The 25,816-nt window shown below is 56.3% G+C and overlaps 3 protein-coding genes and 1 non-coding gene across 4 annotated transcripts; 1 reads left to right on the top strand and 3 right to left on the bottom strand.

Moving 5' to 3' along the window:
- Positions 1 to 1,347: 1,347 nt before the first annotated feature.
- BUD23 (BUD23 rRNA methyltransferase and ribosome maturation factor) lies at positions 1,348 to 10,311 on the bottom strand. The gene is made up of 12 exons (XM_004587001.2): positions 10,209 to 10,311; positions 10,075 to 10,112; positions 7,860 to 7,955; positions 7,671 to 7,753; positions 7,476 to 7,572; positions 6,635 to 6,731; positions 5,985 to 6,035; positions 4,723 to 4,808; positions 4,453 to 4,498; positions 4,143 to 4,201; positions 1,605 to 1,694; positions 1,348 to 1,495 (listed from the first exon to the last, which is right to left on the bottom strand). Exons 1-12 carry the CDS (start codon positions 10,254 to 10,256, stop codon positions 1,441 to 1,443), a joined length of 846 nt encoding a protein of 281 aa, XP_004587058.1. The 5' UTR covers positions 10,257 to 10,311; the 3' UTR covers positions 1,348 to 1,440.
- Positions 1,950 to 2,078, bottom strand: LOC118757834 (small Cajal body-specific RNA 20). The gene has a single exon (XR_004995394.2). It is a non-coding gene; the product is annotated as a small Cajal body-specific RNA 20 (non-coding RNA).
- Positions 10,287 to 11,152, top strand: DNAJC30 (DnaJ heat shock protein family (Hsp40) member C30). The gene has a single exon (XM_004587199.2). It carries the CDS (start codon positions 10,437 to 10,439, stop codon positions 11,121 to 11,123), a length of 687 nt encoding a protein of 228 aa, XP_004587256.2. The 5' UTR covers positions 10,287 to 10,436; the 3' UTR covers positions 11,124 to 11,152.
- A 7,686-nt stretch (positions 11,153 to 18,838) lies between these two features.
- On the bottom strand, positions 18,839 to 22,770 carry VPS37D (VPS37D subunit of ESCRT-I). The gene is made up of 4 exons (XM_004586999.2): positions 22,551 to 22,770; positions 20,979 to 21,150; positions 20,164 to 20,246; positions 18,839 to 20,019 (listed from the first exon to the last, which is right to left on the bottom strand). The coding sequence occupies exons 1-4, from the start codon at positions 22,686 to 22,688 to the stop codon at positions 19,636 to 19,638; spliced, it is 777 nt and encodes a 258-aa protein (XP_004587056.2). The 5' UTR covers positions 22,689 to 22,770; the 3' UTR covers positions 18,839 to 19,635.
- Positions 22,771 to 25,816: the final 3,046 nt, after the last annotated feature.

Genomic DNA, 25,816 nt, shown 5'->3' with positions numbered 1-25,816 from the left:
CTTCCCAGAGATCCAGACTCTCCTGGACCGCAGCCTTTGCCTCTAGCCGACCTACTCATCTGCCCTGTCCTCTGGCCTCTCCAGCTGTCACCCAAGCCAAGCCCCCTTAAGGCGTGGGAGACCAGCTGGCCACATGGTGCTGCTTTTCAGGTTAGGGGAGGGGGTGGCCCTGAGGGACAGCCCAGCTCTCAGCCCCTATTAGCTGACCACTGCCAGGGAGGCTCAGTGTGCTGTGGCTGCTGGCCATGTTCAAGGCCAGCCTCCCTCCCCTACCCAGGGGCAAAGCCCAATAGCTTGCCCTGTGCACATTCCCACAGCCCCAGGAGCAAAAACCATGACCCCAGACGACTAGCAGAGCCCTCTGGTGCCTAGTTCCCCCTCCCACCCCACGTTGCCCTTGGGAGTGAGCTAGCCAGGCCTGTGCTGGGACAAGAGCCTGTGGCCTGGGTCCTGCTGCTGCCATCCCCAGCAAGCCCCCAGGCAAATCCTCAGGCCAGTGTTGCATGTTTGGGACCCAGTCCCTGCCTGCTCATGTGCTCTGGGAAGTCAGATGTCACTTCAGGCCCACAGTCCCATCCTGCCCTCACTGCCCGCTCCCCCGTTGACGTGCCATGTGGGTGTCAGGTGTCTGGATGCAGTATTCAGCAGCCATCTAGGGGCCCCCCCAGCCCCAAGCCCCTTTTGTTGATGGGTCAGGGGTGTGCATGCGAGTGCATGCCGCAGGGAACAGGGCCACGTCCGTGTCCCCCTGCCCCCGCCCCTTCCCTCAGCTTGGCTCCTGCCGTGACCAGTTCGTGTTGCCTTCTTCAACAGCGACCTCCCCGTCCCGTTCACCAAAGGTCTTGGTACAACCAGCTGCCCATTTTGTGAGGTTTTTATGTAGAATAAACATTTGTATGGGTACCAGGCCTGGATTTCCTGTCACAGCCCTAAGGGTCTTGAATGGCTAAATGCAGGCTTTCATGGGGACACAGGCCCGACCTGCCTCACCAAGGCGAAACAGCCAGAGCATCCACCAAAGGCAAGCCCTGCACCAGACAGCTGGGGAGACCCTGCCATGGTGCCTGGCAGGGTTAGGTCCTTGGGCATTGTGGCCCATGCATGGTTTTTACCTGGAAGTCTTCCCTGTCCCTCTGTGCCAGGGTCCCAGTCCTAAGGGGAGGTTAGGGTTAGCCCTACCTTGCTTCCCACGCAGCAAGGCAGGGACCCCAAGAAGTGATGACCACGTGTGCTGGACACTGCCCCATGATGGGAAGTTTTTTGTTTTTTTGAAAGTGCTTTTGCAACAAAATAAGACACTCCAAACATTTTTTGGTAAGAAAATACATATTTAGGGTTTTCCTAAAATACTGGTGATGTCTGTACTTGGACATGGGGGAACTTGCCAGGGGCAGTGCCGCACCGCGGGTCCCCAGCCTGTCCCCCACTCGCAGTTGGACTTCAGAAGCGGGGCTTGCGCTTGCGGCCAGTGTAGCGGGAGTCAGGCCGGACCTCCCTGGGCCGGGGGAGACCACAAGCAGGCTCAGAAAGAAGCAACCAGCAGCCCGGGGTCCCTCCCCATGCAGACAAAGTCTTCCCCCACCCAAGTCCCCACCCGGACTCACTTGCCCTGCCGCCTCCGCCGTTCCTTCTTCTCCAGCACCCACGCGCGGCTCTTCCTCACCAGCGCCCGCCTTGAGAGCCGCAATGAGACCCTGGGCCAGACCCAGGCGTGAGCTGCACGGCGGGCACCCACTAGAAGCCCAGCGGCAGTGGAGGGAGGTATGCACCTCCCTTGGCCTCAACCACCCCTTGTTTACAGCCCCACCCGAGTCCGCACTCTGGCTCCCTCCTTCCTGAGGGCAAAGCGGCTATGTGTGCCAGCAGGCTCCCCAACCTTCACAGGGGAGACCCCAGGTCCTGTCCCCCATGCTGGCTCTGCAGATCCAAACAAGGGTCGCAGCGCCTACAGATGTGTGAGGTAGGAAAACGGGGCTGCCCAGCTCGCGCAGTCCCGACGATGGCCTCAGCAGGCTACTCTCGGCCTCCAGCCCTGGCTGGGAGGAGAGGGACCCCCACAGCCCCAAGGGAGGCAGGCCTGGGCCCTCCCTAAACCACACCCCATCACCCAGGCTGTGGGGACCAAACTTGCCAGCACAGCATGCCCAAGGGTTGCACACCAGAGAGAGCTCCCCACTAGGCCAAGCCAGCACAGGCCCAGCACAGCAGAGTGGGCTTTCCACCGGTGGCAGGGGGTGTAAGATATGCAGGCAGGGCACAGCTGCCCAGGGTGCTGCAGGAAGAGACACACCATGGTGCAGACATACAAAGGGTCAGACAGGACGGAGAGAGGTCCAGGGGCTGGGGAGCAGACAAGGACAGCAAGATGGAGGAGCACCAGAGAGAAGCCAATGCCGGCGCAGAAGGCTGCAGCGCCAGGGTCATTTCAGGACACATCGAGGCCAGAGTGGCAGCCACTGCTTAAGGCTGCTACAGGAGACAGAGGAAGCAGGCTAAGCTGGGAAGCCTGGACCCGTGGGGGGACCAAGCCTTCTGAGTGGGTTAGCAGTGGTGGGGAGGGGGAAGGCCAGGCAGCAAGGGTGAAGGAACAAATGCACAAACAAGACACGGTAATGCAGACAGACAGATCAAAGATCAGCTAAGTGGAGTTCTGTGTGGTTTACCTATACCCTTAAGGACCCTTCATGGGAGCAGACAGCCATCCTTCCTTGAGGTCACACCTCCTCCATGAGGCCACGCCTCCTCCATGAGGCCACGCCTCCTCCTACCAGCCCTCTCTGTCCACCTCTGAACCAATGAGAACCCCGGACTTCCCCAGCTTTATGGTTAGGCCGTGTGGTCTGCAGATGCTGCTGTGAGGACAACAGGAGTCTTCTGGTGCCATGGGGGGGGTGGTGGCTAGCAAACCTACACTTCCCATCACACGTGAGAAGGGTACAAGGGAGGGTGCCCCTTAGCGCAGAAACATCTGGAGCAGCCCCTGGGGCATGGGCTGGGGAAGTCGAGAGTGATACTGGCGTAAGGCTTCGGGTCTGAGGGCCCAAATCTTGCGCACCTGGGGTTTTCACAGCAGTGAGCCTTCCAGTCTCAGCCCTCTATATCCATTGAGCCATCTACCAAACAGGGCTGAGACAGTCTGGGCACCTGACCTGGTAAGAGCTTGTTGTTGACGCTGGGATGGAGACATGGCCCGCCAACTGTCCACGCTAACTGGGGGACAGACACCAAGTCAACAGCTACTGTCCAGAGGGGAGGAAAGTACAGAGGAGAATGTGGGTCGGGGAGGAGGGGAGAACTCAACAGGAGATACCACCACGAGAAACAGAAGCAACACCATGGCCGTTTCAATGAGACGGGAGGCCTCACTGCTGTGTGGAAAACCAACAGCGAAAGGTTGAGACTGTAAGCTGGGAACCACTGCAGGTGGGTAAGGGGCAGAGGCACCAGACAGGAGTGTGGGGGGCAACGGTGGTAGCTGGGAAGGGCACTGCCAACAGACGGTGCGACAAGTGAGCCAGCGAATGACCAGGGCTCAGGGAGGGTCCTGGAAGCCTAGATCCCCACAAAAGGTCCAGTCTAGACACCCTGGGAGTTGCCTGATCAGAGGGGAGGCTGGGACGGCAGGTGAACGTTAAGAACTTCATACAACTACGGTGGGATTGAAAGTAGCTCACAGAGAGGTGGGGTCTGGGCTGGCAGCAAGAGCCCCTGAGTGGAGATGAGGACGGAAGAAGGGTCAGTGGGGTTAGAAGTGGAGACAGGAGTGAGTGGGGGGAGGGGGAGTTGAAGTAAGAAGAACCAGCCAGAGGGAGGGGTCAGGTTACAAAGGGAAGTCCTCCGACAGATAGGGAGGAGCAATTGCAAGGTTCCCAGAGCTGCAGCAGGGAGGGGGAAACAGCAAGGATGCCCCAGGACACTCCCAGGAGGACAGCAGCCTCAGAGGGAAATGTGGCAAGAGCAGATGCAGGCTGAGTGCCAAGGGCTCCTCTCTAGTTCTACCACCACCCCTGTAGTTGCTGCTTCACTAACCTCGGGTGCCCTGGGCAATGGCAGGGACAGCCCTGTCCAACGTGCCCACAGCAAGAAGCGCACACCCAGGCACGGCCCGCCCGACTGCCCACCCACCCGCGCAACCACTTTACCTCTCACTCGTGAAGCGGGACTCACTGGCCTCATCCTCATCGGGATTTTCGCTCAGCCCCTAGAGGAAGCAAAGTGTGCTGAGCCCATCCTGGGTTCTCTCTGCCTTTGCCCAAGTGGCAAGACTGCGCCCCAGGCCCAAGGTGTCCTCCCACAAGGTCCTCCAGTTGGGATCTTCAACAGGACAGCTTCTGTTGGCACTGCAGGCATTGGAGCCCACCTCACTGCCAGCGTTCTCCTGGCATGCTCTTCAAGCTGAGGTCCAGGTCTGGAAACCCATGGACCTGGGCCTGCCACCCTCGGGTCCCTCACCTTGGGCAGATTGGTCACAGGCCCGGAAAACAGGCAGAGATAGAACCTGAAAGAAAGAAGGGCAGAGAATGAGGGCCCACTCAAGGCCCTGTGGAAGCGGCCCCCATGTCCACTCCAACCTCCCGCGTGCCTGGGCCCTGGCGGACCTCCCCGACCGGTACCAACTTGGTCCATCACAGCCTGACAGGGCCATACCAGTGCACTGGCCCTGCCACCCAGGACACACGTTGTCCCCCCATCCACATACACACCACCACTACTAGCACTCACTTCTTGGCTTTGGTACTGTTGGGATAGTCCACCACCACGCCGCCAGTGAAGCCAGCCCTCGTGGCCTGGGTGGTGATCAGTTCCAACTACAGAGAGAACAGGGTGGCTCTGAGGCAGGTAGGCCAGGCTAGAAAAGCAGAGCACTTGATGCCCACTACCCTCAAGGAGCCTGTCTGAGAGTGGGCATTTGAGGGCTAGATGCGATGGCTCAACTGGCCAATCCCCTGCTCCTTCCAGCACCAGCATCCCATATAGGTTCCAGTTCAAGTCCTGTATGCTCCACTTCCCATCCAACTCCCTGCTTGTGCCCTGGGAAAACAGCAGAGGAAGGCCCAAAGCCTTGGAACCCTGCACCCACGCATATGGAAGACCTGGAAGAGGCTTCTGGTGCTTGGCTTCAGATCAACTTAGCTTTAGCCACTACAGCCATTTGGGAAATCAACCAGCAGATGGAAGATCTTTCTGTCTCTTTTCTGTAAATCTGCCTATCCAATCAAAATAAATAAACCTTAAAAAAAAAAAAGAATTATTTTTATTGGAAAGGCAGATCAGATCTGCAGATCTGCTGCTGTTACAGGCATTTAGGGAATGAGTCATACAAGAAGAGCCCTGTCCCTCTCTCAAATCAAGAAGCGTGAATTTATCTGCAAAGAAGAGGGGCAGCACAGAGAGACCCTACCTGGCAAATGTGGCTGAAGATCTTCATCAGCAGTTTCTAACCAAGTCCCCAGAAGACGCCCCGAGGACTGCCTCCAGCCCACACCTCCCTGGGGGATCACATCACAAGGCAATTCCCTGATGTCCCACTAGCCAGCCCTGGGATCCACCTGCTCCCTTAGTTCAAAGCAGACAACTGGCCGCCAGCCTGGGGTCTGTAGCCTGCTGCATTTGGGTTATCAGGCAGGGACCACTGCCCATGTGTATTTCCAAGCGTGCACTCCTAAGTCTCACTTCACGGAGCAAACAGACAGCAAGAGCCTCTCACCCTGCCCCCACTTGGCAATCGGTACAGAATTCAGTAACCTCACCAATGCCTGACCCACAGATCTCCCTCCCCTCTTTCCTCTGCCATTGGGGGAGAGTGGATTAAAGGAGATGGCGAGGTCCATGGGGACCACGCAAGGGTGTCCAGTGCCGCCTCCTTCTGCCAATCAACACAGGGTTCCTTGTCACTTGCCAGCAACACCAGGGAAGTTGAGGAAGACTTAGTTGTCTTGGGCCCCGCCCTCTCTTCCCAGCACAGGCGGCAGCCAGGGGCTTACCTGCTCCGAGTTTTCGGGGTACAGCTGCAGGACAGCTCGAGCGCCTCGGACCTATGGCAGAAAAGTCCCTGCCTCACCAGCAGCCCGTGTGGGGTCAGGACCCAGACACGCCCCTCTGCCATCACAGGCCAGGCTCTGGGCTCAGCCCCGAGGCTGGGGACCAGGACCAGGACCTGCTAAAGCTGCTGCTTTCTCAGAGAAGCAGCTAGCTCCCAGGAAGTGTTGGAAGCTGGGAGGAAATACCAAGTGGGACTGAAAGCTGGTGAACCAGCGGACACAAGATCTTCCTCTCTATCTCTCCTTCTCTCTGTATATCTGCCTTTCCAATAAAAACAAATAAGTCTTTAATAAAAAAATTCAACACATATGGTCACACTGTGTCTGTGCTCCACACCAAGTAGGCCCTAGGTCAAGGTCATGAGTTGCCTGGGCTTGGGTTCTGCCATCAGCATCTTCCGGATTTGATGGGACTGTGCCAGAGCACTGAGTGTGAACTTGGTTAGGACCAAAGCAACAGTGATAAAGCTCTGCCTTCCCAGGCGGTTCCACCCAGGGGCATCCTAGCTCCCAACCTCTGCCTGCAGGGCTGGGGCCGGGCAGCCAGCCTGCTTGGAAAAGACAGATGAACCAAAGGGAGCACACATACTCACGAGAACTGAGTAGAGTGAAGAGAAGAAGCGGAAGAGGCGCTTGGCCGGGATGTCGGACTTCTTGTTGGAACTGCAGAGCCACTGCACGGCCGAGATGCTGAGCGACGGGAAGGGACCCCATCGGGAGAGGCTCCGAGCCTCTGTGGGACCCCTCCGCCAACCTTCCCGGGTCCCCCCCCCAGAGCAGGTCCTCTCCAGGGGTGTGCTAGGGGCGGCGTTCACCGCTCCAGCCAGCCCAGGGAGGCTGCCCTCAGCCTTGTTTTTCTGTGTGCTTTCCTGGGCACTTTAGTAGGGAGTGGCTTCTGCATCTCCACCATCAACAAAATACCACTAGTGCTATACAGGACTAACCACCTACCAAAAGAGACACAGAACAACCTGTACGTCTAACAGTAATTTCCATGGACGAAGGCCAGTTTATCTACATCCTATACAACATGCACAAAGCTTGATGGTGGGGCTGGCAGTGAGATGCAGGACTGGGCGGTGCAGGGAGTGTTAAGCTGCAGCCTGCCAGGCCAGCATGTCATCTGGGCCCCATTCAGATGATATCGGGCGTGTTTAGGGTGGTATGGCTGTAGGTGGGCCCCATTCAAATCCCAGCTGCTCCATTTCCCACCCACTCCCTGCTCATGTAACCAAGAAAACTGCAAAGACAGTTCAAGTGCTTGAGCCCCTACACCCAGGCAGGAGACCTCAAAGAAGCTTCCAGCTTCTGGCTTCAGCCTGGCTCAGCCCTGGCTACTGTGGTCATTTGGGGAGTGAACGGTGGGTTTTTAAAAATCTTAACAAAAAAAGCACTACCCAAAAAAGGCTCAGACCCTACGCGCAGCCCCCTTACCTAATACAGCCGTCAAAGGAGCCCGGCTTGAAGGGGATGCCCTGGCCCATGTCACCCAGAAACAGGTCTCCCTGGGTTTCTCGGTCCAAGGCCGCATCTGCATGCAAGAAGAGAGAATTGGGGGGGGGGGGGGGCAGTCAGTATGGGTACTGTACCATACAGGTGGCGACCCAGCCCTGGACCAGCCAGACATACCAAGCATGGCTGGGCTGATGTCGATGCCCACCCAGTAGTGTCCCTCATCTGAGAGGTAATCTCCACTCAGCCCAGAGCCGCAGCTGGAAAACAGACAGATGCATGCTCAATGTGAGTGGCAGGGATGGCATCCCACGCCTGAGTCACCCCATGCTCCAGCCAGGGGTCAGGGGGAATCCCAGGCCTCACCCAATGTCCAACAGGAAACACGGCTGACCCTCCGGCAGGTTCAGGAGCTCCAGTGCCCGCCCGGTCATCTTGGTCTGAATGTCGATCATGCGGGAGCTGCAAAACCCAGAATGAGTGAGTGGTCAAGGAATTTTGAGTACCACCTTCCCCACAGCAAAAAAAAAAAAAAAAAAAGAAATGAGCCATCACCTGGAGGTGTCTTTCCCAATCTCTGTAATTCCAACTTGACACCAACAAACATACATCAGAGCCATTTAAAAGTGACCCCCCCGGGGCCTAGCGTGGTAGCCTAGTGGTTAAAGTCCTCACCTTGCATGTGCCGGGATCCCATATGGGCACCAGTTCTAATCCCGGTGGCCCTGCTTCCCATCCAATTCCTGCTTGTGGCTTGGGAAAGCAGTAGAGGACAGCCCAAAACCTTGGGACCCTGCATTTACATGGGAGACCCAGAAGAGGCTCCTGGCTCCTGGCTTCAGATCGGCACAGCTGTGGCCATTGAGGCCACTTGGGGAATGAATCAACAGACAGAAGATCTTTTTGTCTCTCCTCCTCTCTGCATATCTGACTTTCCAATAAAAGTAAATCTTAAAAAAAAGTGACCCCCCCCCAGCCACTGGTACATGTCATAGCTGGTTAAATCACTGTGCTCGAACACCCCATACAGAGCACCCTGTTCAAGTTCGCTTCCGGCGCAGCTTCCCACTAATGAGCCGAGGAGGCAGCAGATGACGGCCCAAGTACTGTGAGCCCCTAATGGAGCTTCCAGGCTTTGGTCTGGCCCGGCTCTGGCTGTTGTGGACAGTTGGGGAGTGAACCAGCACATGAAAGATCTTTCAGCGTATAGACTTAAAAACCAGAAGAGTGGCACCTGCTAAGCTGATGTGAAGAGAGACCATCACATAGCGAGTGCTCAGTCACTGACCATGGGAAATCTCACTCAGACGTGATGAACATATTCTCCAGATGGATGACCCAGCCTCGTCACCCCATGTTACCCATCAGGGTACATCCGGAGGACTTGTGGAAAACACTGCACCATGAAAAAAGCTACCCATGACCTTCAAACATTTTCGGCACCACAATCAAACCACTCTCTGAATTTTATCTTCCACAGATTTTTGAATGCACAAAAATACAAGAGGGTCTGGTGGTGCCAGTCAGGGGAATAAAATACACATTAGTCAGTCAGACAGAGATTAAAGAATGCAGCAAACAAATAAACGGCAGAAATAGTTTACCTAACCCAGTAAATTTTTAAAAAGATTATTTTTTTGTTGGACAGGCAGATTCACAGAGAGAAAGGATCTTCCTTCTATCCACGGGTTCACTCCTGGCTCCTGCTGCAACAGCCAGGAGCCTCTTCCAGGTCTCCCACGCGGGTGCAGGGTCCCAAGGCTTTGGGCCATTCTCGACTGCTCTCCCAGGCCACAAGCAGGGAGCTGGATGGGAAGTGGAACAGCCAGGACACGAACCAGTGCCCATATGGGATCCTAGTGCTTGCAGAGGATTAGCCAACTGAGCCATCACAACAGCCTCTAACCTCATACTTTTATTTGGGCTTCTATGTTCTGAATACAGTTCCAACCATCGACACACCAAAAATTAACTTTTTAAAAAGCCTGACATTTCTGCCTACATAGTCACTTGGGGGTAACCTACCACGGTATCTATAGCCTGGATTACACAAAGCTGCTTTCCAAATGCCTAACTGGGGGAAGAGGGGACGTATCCAACTGGAATCCTAGTTCAACAAGTGGGCCAGGGAGACCTGGTGAGCCTGTGTCTTGGGACTTCTAATCTGGATAGAAAGGAGATGAGCCAGTGTAGCGTTGTCTACAGAGACAAGCTTACAAGCCTTCACCCCCTCTAGCTTTGACTCGTCTGAAGGGCATTCGGGCCCTGCCTCCCTCCAACAGTGCTCGCAAAGACTGACTCAGAAAGACCAGAGAAACAAAAGCTGTATTCTCTTAGTTCCTCCTCACCTCCTTCATGCTCAAAACAAGTTGCGCCCCTAAACTCTGACAGCCACCTGTGAGTGGGAGGGGAAGTGGGGAGCGGGTGTAACCACGTCCACTTCTTCATGCTGGGGACACAGACCCTCCTCATCCCTCCAAACTCTAACACAAGCTCCCGCCACCCAAAGCAAGGCCCCGGCAACCGGGGGGACGACTTGCGGCTTTCCCGACGCCCGTGGAACAATCCAAACTCGACTCACTTCCGAACGTATTTCTGTGCTTCATTGTGGTCGTAAAACTGCGACAAAGAGAAAAGAGAGACACGGCAGCTGGAAGAGGACACGACAAGGACAGGGGTGCAGAAGGGGCTTGGAAAAGCATGAGGGAGCCTCACCAGCTCGGCTGGTCCACAGTGCTCCGGCCGCCCGCCGCGAGACGCCATCGTCGCGTCTCAGGAACACGCCGGCCCCGGGAGCTCCCTTTTATTTCATCAGTTCCGCGACCGCTTCCCAAACGCGCATGCTTCGCTTCTTTGCCCCCGCCTCCCTCTGGACTGGATTGGTTCCAGGGGAACTCTCCGTGCTTCCTATTGGCCGGGCACCGCCCACTTGACCCATTCAAGATGGCAGCCGCGTGCGGCGCCGGCTGGCCGCGGCGGGTCCTGTGGATGTTGTGGAGTACCCGGGTCTGTCCTCCAAGTCAGGTGTCCGGCGGGGGCGGCCTGCGAGCCAGGTCCTATTCCCACAGCGACGGCCCATACTCGAGGACGGAGCTCTATGAGCTGCTCGGCGTGCCCTCCACAGCCACGCAGGCGCAGATCAAGGCGGCATACTACCGGCAGAGCTTCCTCTACCATCCGGACCGCAACTCGGGGAGCCCCGAGGCTGCTGAGCGCTTCACACGCATCTCCCAGGCCTACCTCGTGCTGGGCAGTGCCACGCTCCGTCGTAAATATGACCGCGGGTTGCTCAGCGACCAGGACCTGCGCGGTCCCGGGGTCCGACCCTCTAAGACGCACGCCGCCGACCCCAGCCCGCCCCGGCCCGCGCCATCCGCCGCACGGGCTCCCCACGAAAGTCGGGGATCCCCCGGCGGCGCCCACCGCACCATGTTCAACTTCGACGCCTTCTACCAGGCACACTACGGTGAACAGCTGGAGCGGGAACGGCGCCTGAGGGCCCGGCGGGAGGCCTTGCGCAAACAGCAGGAGGACCGGGCCACCAAGGGCTTCAAATGGGACGAGGTCCGGGACACCACCTTCATCTTCCTCTTCCTCTTAGTTTTCATTGCTGTCGGCTTTCGGATGTGATCGGAGAGGAAAGGCGGGAAGGGTGGACCCCAGCTGTCAGCGCCAGGACAACGGGCTTGGGAGCCCTACCTCTACTGGGATCCTCAGAACTGAACTCCCCCACCTGCCCAGCTTCACCCCTCCCAGAGGGTCCAGTAGAGGGACTTTTAGGTGCCCAAGTGAAGTATTGGCCCCAGTGCCTCGAGCAGCACTTGAGTAGCACTTTCTGTATGAATGTCTGGAATATTTGCTCTCTTGTCTTTATTGTAAGCTCTCTGTGTGGGGGGGTGCAGGGGACAGGGGCTCTCTGTACCCTTAAAACGTGCAATATTGCCCCCCCCCCCCGTATTGGCTGCCAAAAGAGACATGATAGGGTCCTACGAAAGCGAGTCTTTTTTTTTTCCTTTGAGTCCTCCTAAACTACAGGTGACACTTGCCACCTCACCCCTGGCCGGGGTCAGAGTGCAATCTGAGGTGGTCATCCTTAAGCTCACTCCCCTCCTGTGAGCGGTGGGTGGAAGTGGGATGGCTAGGACATGGAGCAGAAGCGCCCCATGTGCCTGTCTGTGAGCCGGTGGTGTGGCAGGCATGTCTCCCTATCCCCCACCCCCCCAACCTACAGGTCTGCCCCATCATGCTGGTAGAGGCCAAGGTCGTTGTTTGGACGCACTGGCTGTCACCTGGTCAACATCCCTTTACCGGCCTGTCCTCCTCCCCTTCCCAGGGGACACATTCAGCTGGACTCCAGTACCTGTGTGTGTCCGCCCCACCGCTGTGTAGCTTGCAGTATGCACCACTGCCTCATCAAGTTAAATCATGGATGCTGGGGAGGTCTGATGTGGGCAGGACTGGGTGAGGCTTGCTGGGCGCTGTACAAACACAGGCCTCAGGGGGAGCCACTGAGAGCTGGCCAGATCTGCCCTGCAGTGGCTCTAAGGGGATGACAGTGCGGCAAGTTGGCTGTGGCCCAAAGCTGAGGCCACAGGAGTTTGCAGCAAGGGTTCCAAAGCTGATGAGGGTCCACGTCCAGGGTCTGCAAAGGCACAAAGGTCTGTGGCAGCTCAGTGTCTTGGGTGCAAATCCTTGTGTAAGTTGGGATTCAGCCCACACCTTGTCCCATTCTCGCCCTTGAGGTGGCGGGAGTCCCTGGGGTGTGAGGTGGAGCTGGGCTCTCACTTCATAGCTTGTCAGTAATCAGAGTGAGCCCACCCTGGTTCGGACTGTCCTGGGGTGAAGGGGGAAGAAAACTGGGATGTGTGCTTTGTGAGAGAACATATACTGCTGTTCTGTTTCATATTTGGAAAATAACTTTGGAACTTCTTGTTGAATTAACATTGACAGGGGTAAGGGGGGATGGAATTTAGTGGAAGAAACTGGCAGAAGCAAGTGAGTGCCAACAAGAAGGGGGCTGGAAGAAATGCCCAGGGACTTGACAAATTTGCGGGTTTCCATCACGTTAGGGTCTCCTAGTGGATTTGTGGAAGCACTATTAAGCAGTCTCTCATACTCTGGGCCCCTTACGTCACACCCCTCAAGTTTGTTTTCCCTCTACCAAGGTGATAGTTCGAAGATGTTCTGCCCCCCAGACCTGGTGGTACATAAAAAGAAGGCTTTGGGGGAGCCCAACACGCAAAATACTGCTGGTCTGTAAGATATATCATTGTCATCCAACTCCAGAGCCAAGGACTTCCATTCTGATGGTGGCCACCCCTGCCTGCCTTGGGCCCTTTTTTAGGCCACTGCCAGCCCCTTCTCCCTGACACAGTCTGGGAGCTGTCGTTGGTGACTTTTTAATTAGCACCCCACACACACCTTTAGGGTTTGGTTTATTACTGCATTCCTGGTGATGAAGGCAGACTCAGGTTGCTCAGCCAGGGTGGGAGGGGCCCAGCCTGCCCCAGGCTGTGTTCAGTGCACCAGGCAAGGGAACCTTTGGACTTGGCCGTGACTTCTGCCTTCTGGGCCCAGCTGCTTTTTCCCTTTCATCTCTGCAGGAGGACCCCTCAAGGGTCACAGTGTTGAAGAAATAGATTTTCTTTTCCTCCTGCTTGCTTCCTTCTGATGTGTGGTGTTTTCTTTTCTGGGTGCGCCTTTGGTCCCTGTCGTTGTCCCACTAGGACCAGAGATGATTACCACAGGGACTTACCCACTGGGTTGTCCACTGGCTGAGTCAGAAGTTCCTAAGAGCCACCAATTGAGGCGGAGGTATCGAGTGCCCCCCCCCCAATACTCCTTTGTGGGACATAGCAGAGCCCAGTATCTTTGAACCATGAGCTTTTTTGGAAGGCTCCGTTGAAAACAGGCTAAGAGAAGAGGCAGCTCTAGAACATTCTGGAATTCCATGCACCAGAAAGGTGGGCTCCACCCTGGCCTTTTCGTCTCCTCCTCTCCAGGGTTCCCCAGGCCTGTGATGAAACCACACATTGCCACCTGCCCAAGAAGGAGTCCTGGGGAAGTCCCGCTCCAAGTGCGGGCTTGTGTAGACAGCTAAGTGTCCTTCAGGCTCACGTGTCAGACCCCAGTGAGGGCAGACTCTGGGCCTCCCAACCTCAAGACTACCCAGAGCTCTCATTGCTTGCACAGTGCTCTCACCATCTGCCCCGATGGTCAGTGGCACCATGGACTTTTCTGGGCTGTTCCTTCCTCCCTCAGCTCCTCAGCCCAATAAAGGCTGTGCTGTTAATCCAAAGGAGGCATCTTGCAAGAGGCTGGCATCATATCATGGCGTACTGGGTGAAGCTGTCACTTGGAATACCACCATCCTGTATCAGGGCTCTACTTCATTTTTTTTTTTTAATTGCAAGGTCAGATAGAGAAAAGGAGAGACAGAGAGGAAAATCTTCCATCCGATGATTCACTCCCCAAGTGACCGCACCAATCCCACGCGGGTGCAGGGTCCCAAGGCTTTGGGCTGTCCTCAACCGCTTTCCCAGGCCACAAGCAGGGAGCTGGATGGGAAGTGGAGTTGCCGGGATTAGAACTGGTGCCCATATGGGATCCCGACACATTCAAGGCAAGGACTTTAGCTGCTAGGCCACGCCGCCAGGCCCAGGGCTCCACTTCTGATCCACTGATCCTGCATCCTGCTGTTGCGCATGGGAAGCAGCTATTTGGTCACCGTCTCCCACATGGCAGACCCAGATGGAGCTCCTGGCTCCTAGCTTTGGCCTGGCTCAGCCTTGGATATTGAGGGCATTTGGGGAGTGAACCAACAGATGGAAGATTCTCTCTGTCTCTACCTTAATCTAAGGGCCAGGCGTTTAACCTAGCAGGTCTGACTCCCACACCCACCTCACGGTGCCTGATGAGTCAAACATTTGGGTTCCTGCCACCCACATGGGAGACTTGTGGCTTTGCCTCCCAACTTTGACCCAAACCAGCCTCAACTGTTGCAGGTGTTTAGAGGGTTGAACCTGCCAGTGGGAGCACCCTGAATCTAACACATTCTCTAGTATCTCCTCAAAGAAGAAAGAAGGAGGTGGCCCAGTGGGCCAAGACTTCACTTGGAACACATACCCGTGCTTCCCAAATTGTAGTGCTACTTCAAGCTCCAGCTACCTCTGCTATGAACTAGCTCCCTGTTATTATGCCCAGGAAGGTCTTAAGTGATGGCACCAGTTCCTGTGCCCCTGCCACCTGTATAGGAGACCCAGTTGGAGTTCTGGGCTCATGGCTTCAGCCTGGCCCAGTCACATTTGAGGAGCAAACCAGCAGAGAGATCTTTTTCCCTATTATTTTTTTAAAGATTCATTTGTTTTTATCGGAAAGTCAGATATACAGAGAGGAGACAGAGAGAAAGATCTTCCTTCCACTGATTGGCTCTCCAAGTGACCATAATGGCTGGAGCTGAGCTGATCTGAAGCCAAGAGCCAGGAGCTTCTTCCAGGTCTCCCACGCAGGTGCAGTGTCCCAAATCTTTGGGCCGTCCTCATCTGCTTTCCCAGGCCACAAGCAGGGAGCTGGATGGAAGCAGGGCTGCTGCCACTAGAACCGGCGCCCATATGGGATCCTGGCATGTGCAAGGTGAGGACTTTAGCCACTAGGCTACCACATTGGGCCCTCTATTACCTTTCAGATAAGTAAATAATTTTTTAATATTTATTTATTTTCATTGGAACGGCAGATTTATGGAGAGAAAGATCTTTCATTCACTCACTCACTCCGGTCACAACAGCTGGAGCTGAGTTGATCTAAAGCCAGGAGCCAGAAACCTCTTCCAGGTCTCCCACATGGGTGCAGGATCCCAAGGCTTTGGGCCATTCTCTGCTGCTTTTCCTGGACACAGGGAGCTGGATGGGAAGTGGAGCAACCGGGACATGAATCAGCGCCCATATGGGATGCTGACACTCGGAAGTAGGAGATTAGCCAGTTGAACCAACACACTGGTCTCAATTTTTTTTTTTTTTAAGGAAATAAAACATCCTGGCCTGGTCCAGTAGCCTAGTGACTAAGGTCCTTGCCTTGCACGTGCCAGGAAGCCATATGGGCACCGGTTCCAATCCCATCTAGCTCCCTGCTTGTGGCCTGGGAAAGCAGTCGAAGACAGCCCAAAGCTTTGTGACCCTGCACCCATGTGGGAGACCTGGAAGAAGTTGTTGGTTCCTGGCTTTGGATTGCCGCAGCACTGGCTGTTGCGCTCACTTGGGGAGTGAATCATAGGACAGAAGATCTTCCCCTCTGGTTCTCCTCCTCTCTATATATCTGACTTTGTAATAAAAATAAATAAATCTTAAAAAAAACAAATAAACCTTTAAACAAACATAAAGCTGGACTGCTTTGCAACCGTGTCACCTCTTTAGTCTCTACAGATGCTGGAGTCTGCAATGCCCTAAGCTGCATCCCATTGCTACAGGAGCCTGCAGCAAGAGCCTGCAGGGATGCAGGGCAGCACCTCACTCCCTGTAGGACGGAAAGATGCTCTGAGGTTGACAGCTGCGGTGAGGCTGCAGGCCAAGCCAACGGCCCTAGGGTGCATTACTGTGACTCATCCCATCTTCTGTGGAAGCCTGAGATACGCAGGGAGGAACCTGCAGCAACTTCAGCCAACTTGACACCTTGGAAACATTCAATCCTCTCTCTTGCTCCTGCTGGGGTCGGGGCAAGCTCTTAGCTGCAGTTTCACATGGAGTACTCTGAGGTTCAGGCCTGCTCACCTCGGGGAGCCTTGAGTCCATGCCATTATTTCTTGTATTTGGAAAACAAGAGGGGAGGACCCAGCAAATTGGCTAATCTCCCCCCTGCACCCACATGGGAGACCCGGAAGAAACTCCTGGCTCCTAGCTTCGGATCAGCTGTTGTGGCCACTTGGGGAGTGAATCAGCAGATGAAAGATCTGTCTCTCCTTCTTGTGTAAATCTGCCTTTCCAATAAAAATAAACAAAATCTCTACAAAAAAAAAAAAAAGCAAGCTTAGGAAAAACAGAAGCTAGAAATTCCTAAATGATTCTTATATGTAATAGACTTTTTTGAGAGGTAACATTTTTGTTTTTTAAATAGAAAATGGGTAGTTTCACCATTTGGGTGGAGTTTTGGGGCTGATTGACTGGCTGTCATAGGATGTTTATCAGATCCCTTCATGTGAACTCCCCCTCAACACACACACACACTCCCACCTCTCCAAGCTTGTTCTCACAGAGGATCATACATAGTAGCAATATTCTCTGGAGCCCCAGGAACCTAGATACAGAACATTCTTTTTTATTATTATTCATTTTATTACAGCCAGATATACACAGAGGAGAGACAGAGAGGAAGATCTTCCGTCCGATGATTCACTCCCCAAGTGAGCCGCAACGGGCCGATGCGTGACGATCCGAAGCCGGGAACCTGGAACCTCTTCCGGGGTTTCCCACGCTGGTGCAGAGTCCCAAGGCTTTGGGCCGTCCTCGACTGCTTTCCCAGGCCACAAGCAGGGAGCTGGATGGGAAGTGGAGCTGCCGGGATTAGAACCGGCGCCCATATGGGATCCCGGGGCTTTTAAGGTGAGGACTTTAGCCGCTAGGCCACGCCGCTGGGCCCGATACAGAGCATTCTAAGAACTGGCCAGTGGAAGGGAAAACCCAGACTGCCTGAAACCTTCTGGAACTTTCCAGAACATTCCATGTGCCCTCGAACACATGAAGATTTGGTTTGTTTGTTTGTTGTTTTTAAGACCACTCTGAGCCTTTCTTCTGGCCCCAGGAAGAACTAGGTATAATTCCACACACTGGTAGGGTCCCTCCCCATCTGCCTCAGGTCTTCCTCAGGCAACAGCTGAACCCTGAGGGCTGCCAACTTCTCCAGCCCTTGGAAAGCTGAGTCTGAGCTCTTTATGGAAAGGGAGATGTGTGGGAGGCCCTTTGGAAAGACCCTGCCTGCTTCCCATGGTAACACTCGTCACCCCAGCTCCTCTCTTGGCTGTCTTTCCTTTAGAAGTGTGTGTGTGCGTTTTTTTCAAAGGCAGATTTACAGAGAGAGAAGAGCTTCCATCCACTGGTTCACTCTCCAGACAGCCACAACCGTCCTGTCCAGAGCCAGCAGCTCCATCCAGCTTTCCACATGGGTGCCAGAGGATCAAGTGTTGGGACCATCTTCTGCTACTTTTCCAGGCGGGAAATGAAAATGAGCAGGGACCTGGATCTGAAGTGGAGCAGATGGGATCCCAATGTCCCAGGTGGCAGCCTAACCCACTGCACCATGCCAGTCCCTTCATACAGAGGATCTTTTCCTCCGCTGTCTCTGGAAAGCCAAGTCCAGGCCCTGGGCAGTAGCTGCTCTGCTCCTCAACATCAGATAATGGAGGAAGGCTCGGAGGTGCTAACTGGAGGCCCCTTTTCTCCTTTGGGGTCCAGAAGAGAAGTAAATTGGCTGACAGCTCACACCAGGAACTGGAGGGAAAGGTAGGTGGTGTGAGCATGTGCCCACCTCCAGGTCTAGAGGGGTACGCTACAGCTCAATGGGGGCCGTCCCCTCCAACAAGCAGGCCCAGTCCCATGGGGCACCCTTCTCAGGAGAGGGCACCATCTCTGCCTCTGGGAGTAGACTCAATTTCGCAAGCAACACATGGGGTGCACATCTGGTTCTCCATGATTTCCACGCCTTCCCCTACCCGAGTGCTTTGAGATCCAAACAAGCAACATCTCCCACGCACACACATGTGACCCAGTGATAGAAACGTGCCTTCAACACCTTCTTGTGGGACAATCGTGTCCCTCGACCCTGTCACTCCAAATGCCCCATTTTCACAGGTCCCTCATGCAGTGCAATTCTCCAGTGAGAAGTACAACCAAGTTATACCTGTTTCGTTCTAGAAGGTTCTATTCCTGTGAACACCAACCACACTGACATCAGCTTTGCTGGGCACACACGCACAGCAGCTTGCTGACCCCTTCCCCCCACCCACAGACCTTGTTTACAAGCCCTATCATACCTCTTCACCCTTCAGGCTTAGTCTAAGCTGACCCAAGGCATGTCCTTGCTCACCCACCCACTCTGCCCCACTCCCTGACACCCAGCTGAAGACCAGCGCCTGGGGTCTGACACAACCCCCTCCATCGCTCACTCAGTGGGCATGGCGATCTGCCAGACCAGAGAAGGCCCAAGTACCACCCTGTTTGGGCTTACGAATGACTCCAGAAAAGATGCTCACGCATACAGGTGGGAGCACCCGAGAGCCAAGAAAAGGCTTCAGGTCAATTAGGAGAGGCTCTTGAGGATTGGCCATCAGGAAAGAGGTGGGCAGAGAGGACTCAGGGGGCTGCCGGGCATCCTCATCATCACATTTATTCACGACCCCTAGGGGCTGGGGCTGGGGACAGAACATACAAAGACAAGGACCTGCCCTCGGAAAGCTTCCATTCTAAGGAGATGGGAGGGGACAGAAAAAATACAGGACAGTCTTCCTGGAGACGGCCCACTGTGTGGGTCAGAAGCTCCTGGCCCTACCTTGGCCCCAGTGGGGTCCGGAATGCCAACGAGTGAGTGAGCCAGCAAGCGAGTCAACTAGCTAGCAGGGCACACAGGCCCCATCATTGGGGCCGGCCCACCTGGCTCCAGGATAGTGTGCCCCAGAACTCGGGGATGGGGGAGAAAGAGTGGCAAAGGTAGGCTCCACATGGTGTGGGGGAAGATATGATGGAAAGCACTCCTGCTTAGCCTTGGCGTTGGCATTGTACGAGCCCAGAGTGGGGCAGCAGGGCCCCAGGCCTCCCCCCCCCAGAAGGTGACGAAAGTTCTTTCATGGAGGCTGGCCCATCACCCTGGAGGTCCCAAGGTGGGAGACCAAAAAAAAAAAAAAAAAAAAAAGGCAGAGGTGCCTCAGTGCCCCCCAAGCCCTGACACCTGCCCATCCCCCCAACCCTCTGTGTCCAGGTGACCCAAGTCCTCCCCAGCTCAGCCTCCAGGGCCAGGGTGGGGGACCTGCCTGAGGCCAGGGGGGAGGGGCCTGCCCCTCCCCCCACCCAGGCAGTTTTGGGGGAGAGGAGGAGGAGTTCCCCCTTCCTCCCTCTGCATCAAGTTTGTCTGGGTCCCCTGCCGGGGGACCGCACCCTAAATCCTACCGATGGGGGGGCTCGGGCTGCGAGGGCCGGGGGCTCAGCAGAGGAGCGGGGCCGAGAGGGCACCCGGGGGAGGCCTTCAGCGGGGGCACTGGGCGGGAGTCCAAAGGGGGCAGGCTCCGGGGCACAGCCGCAGCTGCTGACGGCGGTCCCCGGGCAGCCCCTGTGGGGAGCACAGCCGCAGCCGCGGGAAAGGCCTTGGGAGGCTCCGAGGGCGCTGAGGGGACTGGTTGGCCGGCGCCAGCGCGCTCCCTGCGCCGCAGCAGCTCCTGCAGCTTCTCGGCCTGGGTCCGACGCAGGTGGGCCAGGGCGCGGCCGCGCTGGAAGGCAGGCAGGAAGGCCTCCAGGCTTTGCTCCCCCAGTAGCAGCTGCTCCATCTGCTCCTGGGACAGGGGCGGGCAGGGGGACAACTTGGGAGCGGCTCCGGCTCCACAGGGCCCAGAGAAGCCATGCTTGGGTTTCCTGCAGGTGGGGCTCGCCAGCCTGGCCCTCCCAAGGGGCCCTGGACCGGCCACCCGTCCCCTCACCTCAGCGTCCTGCTCGGCCTCTTCTAGTTCAGCTTGCAACCAGCCCAGGGCGCAGTGGGGACTCCAGCGGTGCATGCTCTCCTCTGAGGAGACATAAAGATGGCGAGTGGCCCTCATGGCCCCTGCCCTCAAGGGCAAGCTAGTCACCCTGGACGGACTCATTGTTGTTCCGTGTGGCCTTCTATGTCTCTTGCTTCCCCAACTGCCTCCCCCTGCTGCTTGTCTCCTTATTTTTGTTTTTTATTGTAAAAGTAGATCAGATTTACAGAGAGGAAAGACAGAGAGAAAGATCTTCCATTCTCTGATTGACTTCCCAAATGGCCACAATGGCTGGAGCTGAGCCAATCCAAAGCCAGGAGCCAGGAGCTTCTTCTGGGTCTCCCATGCAGGTACAGGGTCCCAAGGCTTTGGGCCGTCCTCTACTGCTCTTCCAGGCCACACGCAGGGAGCTGGATGGGAAGTGGAGCAGCCGGGACACATACTGGCGCCCCTATGGGATGCAGGCTCTTGCGGGGTGAGAATTCAGCCACTGAGCCATCATGCTGGGCCCTGCCGCTTGTCGTTGGCTTCCCTATCTGAGCAGCATCCACGTGATGGGTTTGGGCATTGTTGCTGCCATGGCTCAACACACCCCCACCCCACCCCACAGCAGTCCCAGGGCTGAAACCCCTACAAGCTCCCTCTTTCAACCCTGCCTGCTCCCCACTTCGATTCTGTAGGAGGCCACAGGCAGCACACCCCACCACCAAAGCCAAAACAACTCTTCCCAATGCCCCTCTTCCCCGGACCCCTGACCCGTCCCCATGCCCCCTCACCTAGTCGCTGCAATTTGTCTGCACAATTCTCAGCCACCTCCCGTAGCTCCTGGTACTTGATGGCCAGGGCAGCCCGGCCCATCTCCAAGCGAGGTCGTAGGGCCAGGTTCTCTTTGGCCAGAGCATAGTTGGAGGCCAGGCAGGCTTCACGCTCCAGCTGCAGGCCCTGGAACTGCCAACATAGGGGGACAATCAGGGAGTCCACCCCCAGCTCACCCCCCAGGGCGCCAAGCCCAAAGCACCTGCTGACAGGCGGAGGGGACTGGGCTGGGCAGGGAGGGGGGTTCATGCCCTGGGCTCCTACCATGTGGGGTAACTGTGAGACCCAAGAGAGAAACACATCCCTATGGTGGCCTCTACAAACAGTAGTTAATTTGTAATCTTTCAATTAATCTGTGTGCCCAGGGTCCTGGGAGGAGCCCGCCTCCCGTCGCTGTCCCATTTTCCATGCCTGGGCAGCTGCCCTGGCATTCCAATGCTTTGTCTGCTTCCTCCTCAGGTGTCCCTGCCCACAACCCCAACCTTCTCCACAGTGAGGTGGGCACCCTGCCCCTTTCCAGAACACGCCCCCTGTCCTCACAGGGCACCTTTCTCTCTCCTCCACAACGGAACTCCCAAGTCCCCCCATCCATCCACCAAGAATACACACACACACACATACACACACACACACACACCCCCCAACACATGCACCCCTCTCCACTCTGGTACCCCAGCACCCTGCTTCCCACTTCCTGCACAGAGCAGAGCCCCATCCCTGGGCCAAGCCCCCTCCCTGCCCTGGAGACCTCGTTTCCCGCCCCCCAGCCCCATCCCCGGCAGGTGGCAGAAACACCTGCTCCTCCTTCACACACACAAACACACACACACACACACACACACACACACACTTTTCCCCCTGGTGCCTCCCCAAACAGCCCAGCAACCCAGGCCTATCTCTGGAAAATACACAACTTTCTCCTATGGTGGCCTACCGAGGAATACACACACACAGCTCGGCTTGGTTCAGGCCCCCTCCCCAGCGCGGGGTACCCAGCTCCCCCGTGCGCGCGCGCGCCGCTGTCGCCCCCCCTCCCCGTGCCCAACCCCCTCGCAGGGGTCCCCCCAGGCGTCCAGCCAGCCCCCTCAACCTCGTTCCAGCGCTCCCTCCCTCGGGAAGGCGCCTCCCCTTTCTGGGCACTGGTGTGCGCGTGCGAGCCAAAGCCCCTCATCTTCCCCCCAATCCCTCCCCACACACCCCACGACCAACCGCTACCCCCCACCCCGAACACACCTCCCCGAAGCATCCGCCGTAGGACACGCCTCGCGGCCAGCCCGGGGGTTGGGAGTGGGGGGGGCGGGCACGGGCACCTCCCCGACCCGCCCCAGGCCGGAGCCCGGTACCCCCTTTCCATCCCCCATCCCCGGGGGTCGGGGGGGGCGGCTCCGCAGGCGTCCCCCACCACTCGTTCCGTGCCCCCCGCCGGCCACGCGCGGCCCTGCGCCCCGGGGCGGACAGGCAAGCAGGCAGGTCCCGGCCAGGCCGCGGCCCGGCCCCCCGCGCCCCCTCTTCGCAGCCCCGCCGCGCTCTACCTTCCTGCTAAGCCGCACGATCCGGTCCAGCTTGGGCTCATCCTGAAGCAGGTCCCGGAGCTGCCCGGTGCTGAGGATCCCAAAGCGCCCCGGGCTGCCGGGCTCCGGCCCCGCCCGCGCCGCCCGGGCCCGGTACATGCCGCCCGCCCGCGCCCCCAGCTCGGCTGCTGGCTCGGCCCGTTCGGCCCGCTCCGCCCCGGCTCCGGGATCCGGGATCCGGCTGCGGCTCCGCCGCCAGGGGGCGCCCCGCCCGCTCTTAAAGGGACCGCGCCGCCGGGCTGGAGGGGGCAGGGAAGGGGGTGGTACCGCACCCCTGGGCGCGCGGGGAGAAGACGCGCCCGGCTTCAGCGCGCACGAACCAATTTCTCCGCGCCATCCCGGCATCTATCTGCACCCATTCGCCAGGACTGCCCTCCCGCTCCCTCACGCCCACCCAGGCACGCCCCTCCCACCTTGGGGAGGGGAGAGGGGGTGCTTAAGATACCTGGACCTATTTCTCATTCCCGCCCCGTACCCCACTTCAGAGCCTTCAGCTCAGGTAAATCCCTTCGCTTCTCCAAATCTCAGTCTTCTCTTCTGTGGAATGGGTTATTGGAACCCAGGTATTCATCCAAATGCTCCGCCTGTCTCCCCTCTTGATAACCCAGGTTGGACCAGCGCTGGGAGGAGTCAGCATCTCTCAGGAAAGCCTCCCAGAAACCCAAGAAGCAGTGAGAGGACTTGGACTCGCTTTGCCACAGTCAAGAGGGCTTCCCTGAAGAGGTGACAGTTGTGTTGGGCTTCAAAGCCGGGATTGGAAATAAGGGGACCAGAGGCAAGTCCTTAAGCCAAGGCTGTAAGGGCGCAAGGAGGACTCCTCCAGCCCCAGCTGGAGCACCCTGAGTAGGCAGAGTGCAAGGGTCTCCAGGGGGAACAGAGCAGGCCACCTCTGTGTCTTGGAAATGGCTTGAAATTTGATTTTCCACATCTTGATGTGTCTCAGGGCGTTGGGCTTGGGACACCCTAGACCTGAATCACAGCGCCCCCACCACTACCTTCTAGTCACAGCTCTGTTCCATTCTGTTAACGCACTGCTTCCCGGGGGGGGGGGCAGCAGGTGGTCACCCCAGTGCTGGGGCACCTGCCACCCACAGGATGACCCACATGGGTTCCTGGCTCCTGGCTTCAGCCTGGACGGGCGCTGGCTCTCTGTTGTTGACCTCTGGGGAGAGAACCAGTAGACAGGAGCTCTTTCTCAAGTAAATTCAAAAAAATTTTTTTTAAATGACTTATGGGCTGGACGCAAAGGCTCAGTAGATAAATCCTCACCTTGCATAATTTGGCTGCTCCACTTCCCATCCAGCTCCCTGCTTGTAGCCTGGGAAAGCAACAGAGGACGGCCGAAAAACTTGGGAGGAGACCCAGAAGAAGCTCCTGGCTCCTGGCTGCAGATCAGGTCAGTTCTGGCTGTTGTGGCCACTTGAGAAGTGAACCAGCGGGCCAAATTTCCATCTGTCTGTAAATATGACTTTTCAATAAAAATAAAATCAGTCGGGCATGGAATGATGATCTGGTGGCAAAATCTTTGCATTGCACCCACTGGGATCCCATGTGGGTGCCATTTCATGTCTTTGCTGCTCTACTTCCCATCCAGCTCCTTCTTGTGGCCTGGGAAAGCCTTGGGACCCTGCACCTGCACCCACGTGGGAGACCTGGGAAAAGCTCCTGGCTCCTGGCTTCGGATCAACTCAGCTCTGGCCATTGCTGCTACTTGGGAAGTAAACCAGTGGACAAAGAATCTTTTTCTATGTCTCTCCTTTTCTCCATTAGTCTGCCTATCCAATAAAAATAAATACATCTTGGGCCCAGCGGCGTGGCCTAGCGGCTGAAGTCCTCGCCTTGAACGCCCCGGGATCCCGTATGGGCGCCGGTTCTAGTCCCGGCAGCTCCACTTCCCATCCAGCTCCCTGCTTGTGGCCTGGGAAAGCAGTTGAGGACGGCCCAAGGCTTTGGGACCCTGCACCCGCGTGGGAGACCTGGAGGAGGTTCCTGGTTCCCGGCTTCGGATCGGCGCGCACCGGCCCGTTGCGGCTCACTTGGGGAGTGAATCATCGGATGGAAGATCTTCCTCTCTGTCTCTCCTCCTCTGTGTATATCTGGCTGTAATAAAATGAATAAATCTTTTTTTAAAAAAATATTTATTTATTATTTTATTGGAAAGGCTTATGTACAGAGAGGAGGAGAGATAGAGAGGAAGATCTTCCCTCTAATGATTTACTCTACAAGTGGTTGCAACGGCTGATGCTACGCCAATCCGAATTCAGGAGCCAAGAACCTCTTTCCGGGTCTCCTATGCGGGTGCAGGGTCCCAAGGCTTTGGACCATCCTTGACTGCTTTCCCAAGCCACAAGCAGGGAGCTGGATGGGAAGTGGAGCTGCTGGGATTAGAACCGGCATCCATATGGGATCCTGATGCGTTCAAGGTGAGGACCTTAACCATTATGCTACCGTGCTGGACCCTAATTAAATAAATCTTTTAAAATAAAGATGAACACATCCCCCACTGTCCCCACCCAGAAGTCCCTTTGTGCTTCTTCCTCATCCTTCCCCACATCCCTCATCTCCATCCCCAAATAACTCCATTCTTGATTTGCTTTTGTCTGCATGATCCATATGAACTTCCTACAGTGGAGACTGAGCTGTATTTGGCTTCTGTCACTAAGAATTATTATCAACATAGGTCAGTGCCATGGTTCCATTGGCTGATCCTTACCTTGCAAGCAGTGGGATTCCATATGGGCACTGGTTCGTGTCCCAGCTGCTCCACTTTTGTTCCAACTCTGCCTGTGGCCTGGGAAAGCAGTAGAGGACAGTCCAAAGCCTTTGGGACCCTGCACCTGCATGGAAGACCCAGAAGAAGCTCCTGGCTTTGGATTGACTGAGCTCCAGCCGTTGCAGCCACTTCGGGAGTGAAACATCAGATGGAAAAATCTTTCTCTCTGTTTCTCCTTCTCTCTGTAAGTCTGCCTTTCCAATAAAAATAAAGAAATCTTTTTTAAAGTCTAAAGAATTATTGTTATTATCAACCATTTTTATTTTACTTGAAGAGCAGAGAGAGAATCTTCCATCTGTTGGTTCACCCATTAAATGCCCACAAATGGCAAGACTAGGCCAGGGTTCTACCTGGAGCTTGAAACTTCATCCACATCTCCCACATGTGTTGCAGGGACATGCATACCTGCTTCCTCGCAGGGGCCACAGCAGCAGGAAGCGGGGTTGGGAACATA

The sequence above is a fragment of the Ochotona princeps genome, chromosome 24, assembly GCF_030435755.1.
Source record: "Ochotona princeps isolate mOchPri1 chromosome 24, mOchPri1.hap1, whole genome shotgun sequence".
NCBI classification, from domain to species: domain Eukaryota; kingdom Metazoa; phylum Chordata; class Mammalia; order Lagomorpha; family Ochotonidae; genus Ochotona; species Ochotona princeps.
This window is presented reverse-complemented; position numbering and strand designations above follow the sequence as displayed.

What these genes read in the sequence shown, in the direction of transcription:
- BUD23 (XM_004587001.2), bottom strand. Translation starts at nt 10,256, where the DNA reads ATGGCGTCTCGCGGCGGGCGGCCGGAGCACTGTGGACCAGCCGAGCTG. An exon ending in CATCAGCCCAGCCATGCTTG is followed by an intron (nt 7,573 to 7,670) that starts GTATGTCTGGCT and finishes TCTTGCATGCAG; the next exon opens with ATGCGGCCTTGGACCGAGAA. An exon ending in CGGCGGAGGCGGCAGGGCAA is followed by an intron (nt 1,496 to 1,604) that starts GTGAGTCCGGGT and finishes CCCCCGGCCCAG; the next exon opens with GGAGGTCCGGCCTGACTCCC.
- DNAJC30 (XM_004587199.2), top strand. Translation starts at nt 10,437, where the DNA reads ATGGCAGCCGCGTGCGGCGCCGGCTGGCCGCGGCGGGTCCTGTGGATG.
- VPS37D (XM_004586999.2), bottom strand. Translation starts at nt 22,688, where the DNA reads ATGTACCGGGCCCGGGCGGCGCGGGCGGGGCCGGAGCCCGGCAGCCCG. An exon ending in TCGTGCGGCTTAGCAGGAAG is followed by an intron (nt 21,151 to 22,550) that starts GTAGAGCGCGGC and finishes CTATGTTGGCAG; the next exon opens with TTCCAGGGCCTGCAGCTGGA. An exon ending in AGGCCGAGCAGGACGCTGAG is followed by an intron (nt 20,020 to 20,163) that starts GTGAGGGGACGG and finishes CCCCTGTCCCAG; the next exon opens with GAGCAGATGGAGCAGCTGCT.